This window comes from Prinia subflava, chromosome 1 (assembly GCF_021018805.1).
Source record: "Prinia subflava isolate CZ2003 ecotype Zambia chromosome 1, Cam_Psub_1.2, whole genome shotgun sequence".
Taxonomy (NCBI): domain Eukaryota; kingdom Metazoa; phylum Chordata; class Aves; order Passeriformes; family Cisticolidae; genus Prinia; species Prinia subflava.
In genome coordinates this window covers 112,558,578-112,572,509 of record NC_086247.1, presented here as the reverse complement: position 1 = coordinate 112,572,509, position 13,932 = coordinate 112,558,578, and the positions used below count along the sequence as shown (strand labels likewise).

The following is a 13,932-nucleotide window of genomic DNA, read 5'->3' as shown; positions in this document are numbered from 1 at the left end:
CAACGTCTAAGTGGTGGAGAATGTAAGAGGTACATCTATCCCTTCTGTCAAACATCTGTGTTCCATATTTCACTCCTGGGCCACTGACTACCCACTCTACACAGATTAGGTCCCTCCCAGCCTCTAACAAACCAACCCAAGGAGATCCAACCAAATCATAATGAAATCTCAAGTCCATTTCCAAGTATAAAACCATTCCAAGGAGCCTTCCCAAGAGGCTACAGCCAAGAAAGCACTTCCCATTTGCCCTAGAGTATCATCGTGTGTCACATCCCCCCACAACTCCCAAGTCCAATCCTGTGCCATCCCTAAGATCTCCTGTCTCCCTCAAGCCCATGGCACATTCCCTCAGTTTCAGATGGTACCATGTCACTGTGGTTGGCCCCTGCATGGCTTAGTTTTATTTCAGACAAGTTGAAACAAAAACTGCACAAACCATTACATTCATATCATGAGAATAGAGAGCTCCCATGGGCCCAGAAAAAAACCTGGGGCTGAGCACTAGGCAGTCTGCCCCGGAGGGAGCCAGCCCCAAGTGATTTGGATACAGTCTCAAGGGCCTTCTCTAGCAAGGCAGATGTTGCCAAAGTCACTCACTTCACAGCAACACTTGGAAGTTTCCAATGAAATGTCCTGGAGGGCACTGCAAGGCAAACAAGGGCTACGGGACATAATTTATTTTTCTCCCTTCTTTCTCCCTCATGCTCCCCCCATTGTGCAGGTCTGTCGCAGGGGAGCTCAAGGATTGCTCTCACATGCCCAAAAGGAACTTCTGGCACACACAGATTTATCTTATGTGAATCCAAGTGTCTCAGTGATGCCAGACGCAAACCAACAGCTGTCCTCTATTACAGCAATTCTTCTGCTTTCCTCTTTAATTCTTCATTGCATTTACTTTTTCCCTTTCCCAAAAGCAAGGGTTATTTACAGCAGGCAGGGAGCCACTGTTCGTCACAAACACATTTGCTTTCCCCCTGCTGGCCCAGCTTGCTATTCTAAGTGGGACCAAAGCACAGATCAGCCCTTTTGGATCCCATGGATAATGAAATAGAAGCTGTCAAACTTTGATTATTCATTCAGCCCTTCTCAAAGAGAACTTGTAAACAGGAACAAGAATTCCAGTCACAGAGGCCCAGACAGGGTCTTTACAGCTACAAACAAGTTACAGTACCTCCTGCAAAAAGAGAGAACTGCTGTGTCTGGTAACTTACCGGCATGTTGGCTCTCTCCTTCTGTATTTTATATTTACACACATACAGCCCTTTATAGGCTAATAAGTTTCACAAGTTTAGATATAAATCAAACAAAGTTCCATCTGTAACATTTCTCTGACTCTACACTCTAAGCCTTGAGGACTCCACGATTTCTGCTACCAACCTATCGAGGCCCTAAATGATGGAGGACCTTAATTTTATGCTGTGTGTGGCAGATTGAGTGCTAAAGACAGCCTACAGTCCTGGTGGTGTGACAGTGACAGGCTGAGGAGATTGGTTTTCAAAAGTGAAATCCAAACCTTTGAAGGCAAAGTGGAAAGCCAGTAAAGTTTTCTGATTTTTAGCTCTTTAAACAATTCCATCTTACTTGCAGCATTCTCATTCTGACCAAATATTCATTATTCAATACAATCTTAAAAAAATGCAATTCAGCAGTTGAGATCCTCATTCAGGATCTCATTTTAATATAAATTGTAAACTAAAAGATCAGGTTACCAGAGGAAAAAGTGACAGCAAAACATATAAAAAATCTCCCATAACTTCTGTCTAGGAATACCAGTAGTGCCTTTGTGAGCTCACTGCAGAGACTTGAAAGGGCAAACTCATTTGAATAAATGGCACTCTGTATCTTACATGTCCAAGAGCCTCCCTCTAAAGACAGTGACCTTTATTAGCACAAAAAGAGGAGAAGAGAACTGCAGACCATACCACAGATACTGCAGACTTTATGGTACAACACTAAGACTGCTGTGGTTTCATCCCACTGACGTGGTCACTGAGTCTTGGTATCTCCTCCCTTAAGTGCTACATGCGTGCTCTGCTTAACACAGCTACACCAGCACTGCCACTGAATGAGATGTGATCAATCACTGGACTTATTATTGAGTTTCAAGAATCAATTAAAATCTGAATAAGGCCTGAACTCCAGCTCAAATGATCTTGCATTAAAAGCCCAACTAAGCTGGAAACTACATCCTTAATTGTGGCAGGAAAGGATCCACTGAGTAACCAAATTGTTTTCACACAAGGAGGCAGAACTATAAAATGAAAATACTCACATTTTAAAGCTTACACAACTGCAGTATTACAAAATATGCCTATAAAACATTGCCTTTTACTAAATAATCTCATAGGCTCTAAGTTTTAATATGCAACACCACCACACACTAACATAGCCAAAAAAAAATCACACCAATCAATTTTTTTTATTTGGCCCTATCTTGATTTCTGCAGAAATAAGAAGAATAGAAATAAACAAATTTACAAGTGTACAGCATTCTTGCTGCTAGCACTGGGCTGTTGGGCACTTGTGCTAGCACTCTCACTTTTAAAGGAATGAGGTTTTCAACTCTTGTGCAGCCAGACAGAATGAAGTGTCCAGAAAAATACACTTAGGACCCATGTTCTTTATACTGGCTTTGGACAGGACTATGGATTTTTTTTTTTTTTAATTGCATAAGAAGTCAAAACTGACTAATTTTTTCCTCTGAGAAAATGCCAGCATGACGACTAATTGGACAAAAGGAACTCTCCAGAATAAATACCAAGTTGCTGAAGTCTGAAGCAAAAAAAAAACACCTCACTGCATTCTAAAATATTAGACTGGAGTCTAATCTTACTCTTTCTCAGGCTTCAGATGAAAAAAAAGCCATTTAAGAGGCATTCTTCCATTTTCATTGAGGTTAAAAAGACAATATTGGTTCAAAACTTGAATATAACCTCCTGGGCTTGAATTCACTTAATCAGATCTGAATGCAACTGAGAAAAATGAGCACAACATCTTATGAACATAGACATTTATCCCCACTGTTATTTACTGTGAGGAAAAACATGGGTGTCAGCACCATTCCCTAATTTTTTCAGAAATCCAGCCAAGGTACCTCATGCTGAGATATCCTTCTCTTAGAGGTGTAAAAGCTTTCCTTTCACTGTCATCTGTGTCACTGTGGGAATAAAACAAGCTATTTTCATGCCACTTACATTTTTAAATTGCAAGGTAAAAGAATATTGGCAAGCAAAATAAAAACTCACGACATCGTGAAAACACCACTGTGTTGATTTACAACAGGTTGACATTCTGCAGAATTACTGGCAGCCCTTTTAAACAGAATAGCAACCCCTTATTTTTAGCACATATTAACTGTGTAAGGAAGGTGAGGGAATGCAGGGCAGTGATCATCCATCTGTACAAACCGCTAGCATTAACTGCAATCTATTAGACGCCATTTGCCAAAGGCTGTCAGTGGGTTTTGGCACTATTTTTCATTTTTTAGAAGTCTGAAGAACGAACAATTTTGGGGTTTTCCCCAGCAATTCTAATTTTAACTGAGGTTAAAAGGGCTATCCCAGTCCAAAGCTTCAGTTGTATACCACACTCTGCTGCTGTGAACTGCTCCTCACTCAAGTCTCTCTAGCAGTTGCTCAAGTCTATTTGGCCACCATGGAGTCTCGCCTGTTCTAGCAAAGCCCCACCAGATTTGGTACTTCACTGCAGCTGTTCTCCTTCCCAGCAGTTTTTTAATCTTTAACTCCTCCCTAAAAAGCACAGCAGTATGACACATTCCAGAAGTGAAGCACCTCAACAACACTGAATGTGTCTATCTTCACTGTGGAAACTGCTGTCAGCACAGGCAAGGCCATGACTAACATAAGGAAAAGATGCTGTTTCCTGTGATATGGAATGTGAAGGTAATGCTCATGCATCCAGAACCCAAAACCACCAAGGGCTCAGAAAAAGCTGTTTGTTCATGTGAGTATCATGCAGCAACCCACAGCTCTCAGAATGAACCAAAGACAGCCCTAGGGAAGAAGACACAGGAAAATGGAAACATGTAAAAACATTCTCTGATACTAGCAACTGCTGTGCCACAACCACTTCCAGCAGAAGGTGATGAGCATCAAGGTGCTCTGAAATCTGACTTTCAGAGGAATAATGAAAAATGGGAAGAAGTGCAGCCAACAAACTCAGCTTTACCATCACATTAGTGGCCCTAAGGGCCTCATGTCAGTAAGCAAAGTTGATAAAAAAAGCAGCCAGCTGTCCAGTAATTTTTTTTAATCCTCAAAATGGGCAGAAAAGTGATGTGCACATGTGGCATGTCTCATTAGTACTTATCATATGTGTATTCATGCATCACACAGAGATCTACAGACAGATCTAACTCTGCCATATGCCTGTTTCTATTCTCATTTCAACATTTATCGTTATCTTTAAAAAACGTGTTTTAAGAACACTGTGTAAGAAACAGGGTATCATGTATTTACATTCATATTTTTCTTACGAGTGTCTACACTTCTCCTATTTACAGGAAATTCTCTTATTTACATTAACTGTGTGTCTTTGGGTTTTGCCTACTCTGCCATGACAAAAAGAGGACAGTGAAAATCAGGAAAGAAAAATCTTGTTTGTTGCCAAAGACAAAATGTTTTGAAGACACAAGAACCATGGATAAGAAATCTTAGCCTAGTTTGAACATTATAGACTCAGACAGCCTTATAAAACCAATACAGAAAAGAGGATGAGTTAAGAAAAAGTGAGAATGTAAGAAAAACATAATCAAAAATGAACTGTATATAACCCCAGACATACTAAAAAGTGACAGGTATAAATTATTCAAAAGGAAATGGTGAAACTTTTGTTTTATTTAGAATAAAACATTCATTTCTCTGCAGCTACTCAGCAACAGAACATAGGATTGCTCAGTCTTAAAAACGTAATTATCTTAAAACACTGTAAATTGTTACAGAGGAAGCAGAAAAAACTATGCTGAGACAAGTTTATTTTGTAAGTTAATTTTTTGATTAATATCTAAAAAAAAGAAAAGCAGATGAACTCTTCAGAATATCAAAATGCCCATGAGAACAACTTCCTGCAAAACTACTTCATGTGCCAGAGAAATTCTCTGGTCCTTCCAAGCTTTATATAACTTGTGGAGAGTGTCAGAATGAGCTCCTATTTGTGAAAAGTGGATTACAGGAGTTTTATTTGAGCAATTTTTAAGTAGAAAACCTTTGTGCAAGGAAAGGCTATTCCATATGTTCACAAAAATTTACTTGATTATGTATTAAGCCCCATGAGAATGTTTCACTGGAATACAAGACTACTCAAAAAAGAAGTATTTCTTGCTTCCTTAACATCTACCTCATTTCCAAAACTCTAAGGACTTGAAGGAAAATTTCTCCAACACTGTAATTTTTTTGCTTTTATCACTATGGATAAGCTTGTGACAATACTGGTTCTATGACCAGAAGAGTGCACAGAAGGTTAAACTGGTGAGCTGCTCAACACAGACAAGAACAGATACACTGAAGACTCTAATTTCTTTACTATCATGAGGTTTTCTGAAGCTGACTTGCAATTAAATGGAATCCAATCCTTCATCCATACAATTGCCATTATTGTTCCCCAAAGCCCCGTGCACCCTGACATACTTGTGGGTTACATACACAACACATGGTCACTCTGAAAGACTTGCAAAAAAATTAGCAGGAGTTTTGAAGGATTTTTTCTTCTTTCCTCTTTCTCTCCCTCTCCATCTCTAACATATCTGCTGTGGTCACTTCATGTGAAAGCCTGCCTACCAAGAGACAGCACCCCATAGCTCTCTGGAACCACACTTTTGTAAAGAGGAAAACTTGGCTGTCCACAGGGGCAAAACACACTCACAAGAACCGGCCATGCACACAAACACACAGAAGGATGAGAAGAAAAAACAACAGTGAACAAATATAAAAGAGATACAGTGTTCATACCCTGGTAAGGTCCATGCCAAGTTTGAGCTGAGAGATGAGATGGAGAATTACACTCCGTTGATCATCCATGACTCCTAAATCCTCCTCTTCATTATCTTCAGTATCTGTCATTTCATCTTCAACTACGATCAACTCAGAAGCTGAATGCTGAAATGAAAAGAAACGTCACTATCTGGACAAAAAGATACAGAATGGGTATTTTCCCCCCCACTATGTATGTTTTAAAATGCAGCTGTCTCGACAGAACTGAAGACAGCCTCTTTTAAAACCAAGAAAAGGTACATAGTCAAATAAATAAAAAACCCAGCAATGGGTTCGTAAAGCATTTTGATCCTTTCCTCAGAATGAGAGTACCAAGTATGAGATGCTAATTTACATATTCTCATATTTATACTGCAGTCATGTCAGATAAAACTCACAGCATATTTAACAAGTCATCTTTTCATTAAATAGAAGTACGTAGTTGAAAATGAGTCTTCAAGTTTCTTTCATAAATCTCCTCAGCAAATATTCATGTCATACATAGATGCTGCATGGCCCGATTTCAGAGGGTTTTTTCCTTTCTCTACTCAACTTCAAAGTTATATATATAAGAAAGTGAAGATATTAACTGAAGAAGATAAAAAGACAACTATAATTAAAGAACATACCTCTGAAAAAAACCCAAAGACATTAGATTTTGGGAAGCAGAGCAATGCCATAACTCTTTATAACTATTGTAACACTTCATCACCTCACAGCACAATGCCAGTGCTGCTGAGTTTCCAAAAATACAGGCTGAATATCAATAGATAGGCACCATGCCAGTCCCTTCAAGAGGAACGTTATAGCAAAAGGGATAATGACTTGTGATATTTTATTTTTCCTTGGGGTTTACAATGTATAACTAACAATAATCCAAACAGGTAGTAGTTACTTTGTTCAATCCATTGAAACCACTCTGCAAGCCTTCCAGATATGTATTCAAGTAAGCTTTTTGTACTTCAAGGGAAAAAAAAATTTGGGTTATATAGATGAAAAATTACAGCCCAGCATGTCATTATTGCCCAAAGATTCTGTGCTGTAAATGAGACAACACTCCCTGAAAAAGTTAGCATTCTTTCATGCTAAATTGCATTTCTGCAGGAACAGCTAGTTCATTACATAAAACTAAGAAAATTTTTATCTCACTGTGGAAGCCTACGCAACTGGAAAGTTTCACTAAAACCAGCTGATATCCAGAATTAGGTTTCAAAGGAATATTTTTGAACGATCACGTTAAGAGACCCCTCAGGTGAACTGCAGCTTGTGTGAGGGGAGTTTCTTGGAAATTTAGTTACTACAGAGGTTTCCAAGATTTGAATAAAGCACTTTCTCTTTTTTTTTTTTTTTTTTATTACTTAAACGTTGAGGTAGCTATTCCTAAAAGAATAGCTATTTGGTGAAACCCAAGGACATCTTTGCATTCTTGCATCTTTGCAAGACACTTTACAGTTGCTTTATTTAGAAAGTAGAATATGTAGATTACATAAAACAAAATCTGGTGAGCTGTAACCTCAACAGCTTGGAGCTTTTCAAAAGGACAAAACTACACTTTCTTCTTCCCACTCCTGCAGAAAATAAAAGGAGAGAACGATAAACCCTTTTCTCTGAAAACTCACAGCATTATTACCCAACTGACACCTCACTGACAAGTTCAATTAACATAAAACTTGACGACCTCACACAAAATTATCGGTCGGGGAGGATAAAGCACTGAAGCCTGGTTCAGTCACACAGGCTACAATGCATTTGGAGGTAGCATGGAAAAAGCAGTATCAGAACTTACAGTAGATGCTTCCACAGGAGGCTTCCCTTTGATCCAGCTTGACCTCATTGAGAGCACTGAGCTACCAAATAGGCTCTGCTGCTTCTGTTACTGCCATGAACCGAGCTTGCGGCAAACAAGCTCCAGCAGGAATTAACAGCGTTACAAAAAAAGCAAGGGAACCTCCCCTCCTCACTCCCACCCCCTCTTTTTTTTTTTTTCTTTTCCTTTTTTTTTTTTTCTATCTGAGGGGTTGGAGAGTGTGCACCGGATGGCAATCTGCTCCTTGCATTTCCAGTCACATGGCATTGAGATCAGTGAGCTTAAATGCAAGCAGCTCCAACTGGGAAACGGTGCTGCTGTTCCCAGAGGATATCCTGATCGGCAGCTTTCCAGGAGGGAGGGGAAGGGGCACAAATTTGTGTGAGTGTGCACAAGTGTGAAACAGAAAGAGGACAGAAAGAGAACGTGCTAGCAGGTGACAACCCTTTACATGAACATGTAACAGCTGCATAGCCTTAAGTAGTTAAGAGCATCAGAAAACTAACAAATTACCCATTCCAGTCTGCAGACTAAATTATACAGTAAGAATCTTCTTTTTCTCCCAAAGACTGCACATTCATCCAGGGCCAGAAAATGCTTATTTCTTTCTTTCTTGATGAAATAGGTGTTAGGTTTTCCTCGCCTCCTAATTGTTACTAGCAAAACAGCAACCAAATCAGAATATTCTGTGAAATTACCTCTCTCTGCTAACCCTGCAAAACATCCACAGTCAGAGCAAGTCACGCTATGGACACTTGGGTTGCTCAGGAAAGTAGCATTTGCATTGTTGTAAATGAAAGCCTTTCTGCTCATCAGGGAGGATGAGTAAAATGTAACATTAGGATCAACCGTGTTTAATGAGCACACAGTAAAGACTAAAATTTTAATTACCTTAACTATCCCTATTCTAAGGACTTGTGCAAGGTCACCAAAAAAACCACAGTTTTGCTATTACAGTCATCAACACACTAGTGACCTTCAGTGAATGACATGCAGACAACTGCTCTTTTCTCACTTTCCAGGGAAAAGAACTTAAGGAAACAGTTTACAATTTATGCTACAGGAACGGAAGAGCAGCCATCTTCAGAAAGCAGAATCTTTTCTATATTTCCCTCTCTTCTCATTAGCTGTTCTACATACCTATTACATAGGTTTTTAGGAGCACATAAACTAACTTTAACTAACACATTTTCTTAAAACAACATGTAAGCACCACACCGTGTGAGTGGACATGCAGTCACAAAATACAAAGCCAGCGTATCCTTAAAGTGTCATAAAAGCCCAACCACTCCTTAATTCTTTTTCTTCCCATGAAAATCGCATGCAGTTTAGTAGTATCCAATGCGTAAGCATTCAGCAGAAAGCAAAGGATTATGTGGAGTGATTATCCTTTAACTGCAGCTTTTCTGAATTATCAGATACAGACTTTTTTTTTACCTTGTCCTGTAAAACATAACTGCAACACTGACCTAGGAAAGCAGAGATCTGCTCCACCCCTGTGTCAGAGCATAATGTAAAAGCTATTGAGCTGTGCACTGCCCAGCCTGGGAACGAACAGCACAGCCTGGCTTAGGTGCTGACCCTGAGAAATCCTATTCTGAACCAGTCACAAACAACCACAGCCAACAATAGCCCAAAAAATGGGCTTATATTTAAAATCATTTTAATCAAAATCTCTTTCCAATACTGGGCTGAAGCACCAGCATTTTTCAGAAAAATCTGAAGAGAAAATGAAAGATAATTTCTAAAAATCCCAGGAAGAGATGCACTTCAAAGTCTAAATGCCAAAGACATGAAAATACACACCAGCAGAGAGCTATTTTAAACAGGTCACCTCATTAGAACTGGAATCGATTAATTCAGAGAGGTCATCTGCTGGGATACAAAACGGATGTTCTAGTCAGCAGTCTCCATCAGAAAACATGCTGATTCTTTTTTAACAGATGAAACCTGTAAGGGTAAGAAATTGTTTCTGAAGGAAACATTCTGCATTTTGAAAAAATGCTTTTAGAAAAAAGACACTCTGACAAGCCTGGGATAGAATCACAGAATCGAAAGCCATACTTCTGTGAAAAGGCAAATGTGCCTCTGTCCTTCTACAGCAAGTTAATTTTTCAAATTAACTGCTGTGCTGGAAATTAACTGTTAGCTAATTAATACAGATATACTGAGAGCTTCATTTTCCAACATATTTCACAAACCATACAATGCAAGAATACTGTCAAGAATGACCTGGGTCTCATCTTGGTTAGTTTTTTGAGGGGAAGAAAGGAACACACCAAGTCAGAGTCTTGTTGAGGTTGGAACACACTTCTTGGTACCTTCTTGTCCCACACCCTGCCCAAGGAGGTACATGTAGAACCAATTGCCTAAGGACTGTGTCCAGCTAAGCTTTAATTATCTCCAAGGATGGAGACTTCACAACTTCTGTGGGCAACCCACGCCAGTGTTCAATGCTCTCCACAGCAGACATGCATTTTTCTGGTGTTCAGATTCACTTCCAAGTGCCCACTGCCTCTTGTCTTGTCGCTGGGCACTACTGAGAAAAATCTGTCTCCTTGTTCCTCACTTCTGTGAGCTATTTTTATACATTGATAAGATACCCTTGAGCCTTCTCTCCTCCAGCTGGACAGTCCCAGCTCTCTCAGACCATCCTCATGGGAAGGATGCTCCAGAACCTCCACCATCTTTGTGGGCCTGTGCGGGACTTATCCCAGTAAGTCCATGCCCCTCTTGCACTGGGGAGCCCAGAACTGCACACAACACTGCAGATGTGGCCTCACTTCCACCAAGAAGAGGGGAAGAATTTCGACCTGCTGGCAACACTCTTCCTAAAGCAGCCCAGGAACCTGCTGGCCACAAAAAGATTTTGTTGGTTCATGGTCAGCTTGTTGATCACCATGATCTCTGCAGAACTGCTTTCCAAAGAGATGGCCTCCAGCCTGTATAGTTGCAAGAGTTTGCCCTCAAATATCTTCAGATACAGGACTTGAAACTTCCCTGAGCTTATCTTTAAGAGACTCCTCTCTGCCTAGACTGCCAAGATTTCTCTCTCTATGGCAGCACACAACTCCCTGGCTCATCAACCACTACTCCCAGGTTTTTCATCACCTACAAATTTTCCAGGAGTGCATTCTGCATCACCATCCAGGTAATTCATAAAGATGTGGAACAGTGCCAGCCCCACTGTGTCCCCCTGGGATACACGTAAGTCCATTATGACTACTTCTAATTGCCTTCTTGTCCTTTATGTGTTTGGAGACACCTTCTAGGGTTATTTGCTCCCCCACCTTCCCAGGGACTGAGGAGAGGCTGACAAACTTGCAGCTCCCCAGATGCTACCAGAACACCCAGAGAGTTCCTTCTTGCCCCTTTAAAAAAAAAAAATGAATGACATTTACTTTCCTCTAGTTTACACAAACCTCTCCCAAGTTCTCTAACCTGTTAGAGAACCTGGAGCTGTATAAGTGCTGCCTAATCTGTTTCCCCTCCACCAAGGGTCAGTCTACCTCCAGACCTTCTCTCTGATCTCAAAGTCTGTTACCAGTAAAGGCCAAGGTAAAGAAGGCATAGAGTAACTCAGCCTTTTCTCCACCATGGTAGTAAGCAGAGACCATGTATATCCTGGGATATTAGGGACACGTATATCCATGTATATCAGGGACACACTGAGGACCTCATATTCTTCATATAACTACAAAAAAATAGTCTAAGAATCTTCATTTAGGCATGAAAATATTTTCATATACTATAAAAAGGACTGTAGTCAGGAGCAAGAGGATGAATCTTAGAAACTTAAGACATCCAGATAAAAATATACCATTTTTTAATATTCCAAGGGAAGTATTCTTTAAGTCCTTCCATGTTCAAAACAATGCAAAAGATTGTAAAAACAAACCCATTTACGAAACGTGTCTGCATCAAGAGAAAGACGGAATAAGTTAGAAGTAATATTAAACAGTTAGCATTTTCAGACTAGACAAGGATTGTCATATTTTTTGCAGAATCCGCTAATTATCTTTGGTCCCTATTAGTGCATATAAAAGTCAAAGGCCTCATTTTGATTTTCAAATTCCCTTCAACAACTGCATAGGTTTGCAAGCATCATTTATACTTGCATTTGTGTAACTCGAGAGCTTGCAGGCAGGTTTTCCGTGGGTGTAAGATTAAATATAACTCCGTAAGGTCAGGGAGTTTTAGCACATTTACAGTAATGTGAGAAATTGGCCTCCTAAGATTTTCACCAATTTCAATACTAAAGTTAGAACTCCTTTTGTAAAGCACATACAGTAAGAACACCCCAAAGTAGTAGCATATAATGAGCTGTTAGCTCCTTGCAGGGCTTGTCACTGGATCAGAAATGACAAAACTGCACTAACTTGCCTGTGCCACTTCTCCACTTCCACTGGGCACAACACATTTAATTGCACTTACTGTAGGATGCACCTGACAGAAAAGCATGCAAGCTTACTGTATCCATCCCTCATTAGCAGTCGTCAAATGTAGCTTGTGCAGTAAATTGTACTTATTATTTTATACACAGACTAGCATATTGTCATGCTACTGGTTGTGGTAGTCTGCCCTTGGCTAGGAGCCAGGTGCCCATCAAAAGCACTCTTTCACTCCCTTTCTCAGCTGGGGAGGAGAGAGAAAATACAATGGAAGGCTCATGGGTTGAGCTAAGGACAGGAAGAAATCACTCATTACCTCAAAGCTAACACAGACTTGACTTGGGGAAACTAGTTCAATTTATTACCAATCAAATAAGAGTAGGGTAACGAGAAAATTAAAACGTACCTTGAACACCATCCTCCCACCACTTCTTCCTAGGCTCAACTTTACTACTTCCTACCAGCTTCCCCACAGTGGTGCAGGGCAACAGGGAATGGGATTTGCAGTCAGTACTTCACACCTTGCCTGAGGGGAACTGTGATCCAGACTCCTCCCCTGCTCCAGCACAGACTCCCTTCCACCGGCCATAGTCATCCACAAACTTCACCAACGTGAGTCCTTCCCATGGGCTGCAGTTCTCCACCACCTGCACTTCCGTGGGTCCCTTCCACAGGGTACAGTCCTTCAGGCACAGCCTGCTCCAGCATGGGTCCCCCACAGGGTCCCAAATCCTACCAGAAAACCTGCTCCAATGTGGGCTTCTGTCCGCTCAGATCCATAGATCCAGATCCTACAAGGAACTTATTCCAGCATAAACTTCCACAGGGTCCCTGCTCCAGCACAGGGTCCTCCAGGGGCTGTGGGCAGGTATCTGCTTTACTGTGGTTTTCCATGGGCTGCACGGGGAGAGCCTGACTCACCATGCTCTGAACCACGGGCTGCAGAATAATGTCTGCTCTAGCAGCTGGACCATTTCATGTCCTTCCCCTCCTTCTTCACTGACCTTGGTGTCTGCAGCTGCTTCTCTCACATTCTCACTCCTCTCTCTGCTGCTGTGCTGCAGGGTTCCCTTTTTTCTCCTATCTTAAGTCTGTCATTCCAGAGGCACTGCGACCATCACTGCTGGGCTCGGGCTCAGCCTCAGCCAGCAGCAGGTCCATCCTGGAGCTGGTAGGCATTGGCTCTGTCAAACACAGGGGAAGCTTCCAGCAGCTTCTCACAGAAACCACCCCTGTACCCCCCCATTACCAAAATCTTGCCACACAAGCCACTATAGGCTTTGAAAGGAAGAATTAGTCCCATATAGAAAACTGAAATTAATAGAAACTAAACAGAAACTCTGTTTACTTCAACCTAAATCTTGAAACAAAATGAAGTCTGAAACACATTTATTACCCACTGTAAAGACTGATTCCTGAAATAATCCTCATCCACTCACTTTTTCTGTAGCTTCTAAATGCATTGTCATTTACAGATTATCAAGTCTAATCTTAACTATAAGGCAGTAAAACTTTTTAATATCAAACAAACTCCTGTACCTCTTTATATAAGATTTTCTACTCTTCAAGAACAGTTCAAATTAAAAAAAAAATTAGAAAAGACTGTTCTCAACATTTACCACCACACAATGTAAGCAGAGGAAGGTGAAAAATTGAGTTGGAAAAGTGGTGCTGAAGTCAGGTCATTGCTTGAGCCCTGGCCTCCCTGTATCTTACTGTAGTCTTATTTATGCTCTGCGTCTGGTGG

General features: G+C 40.7%; 1 protein-coding gene across 2 annotated transcripts in view; it reads right to left on the bottom strand.

The window, feature by feature from the left end:
* Positions 1 to 13,932, bottom strand: part of OSBPL10 (oxysterol binding protein like 10) — a 116,429-nt gene that overhangs the window by 15,960 nt on the left and 86,537 nt on the right. For both annotated transcript variants that reach the window (XM_063408685.1, XM_063408680.1), the window contains exon 7: positions 5,967 to 6,113. In XM_063408685.1, the coding sequence (XP_063264755.1) occupies positions 5,967 to 6,113 (147 nt within the window). The remainder of the gene's footprint in view (positions 1 to 5,966; positions 6,114 to 13,932) is intronic.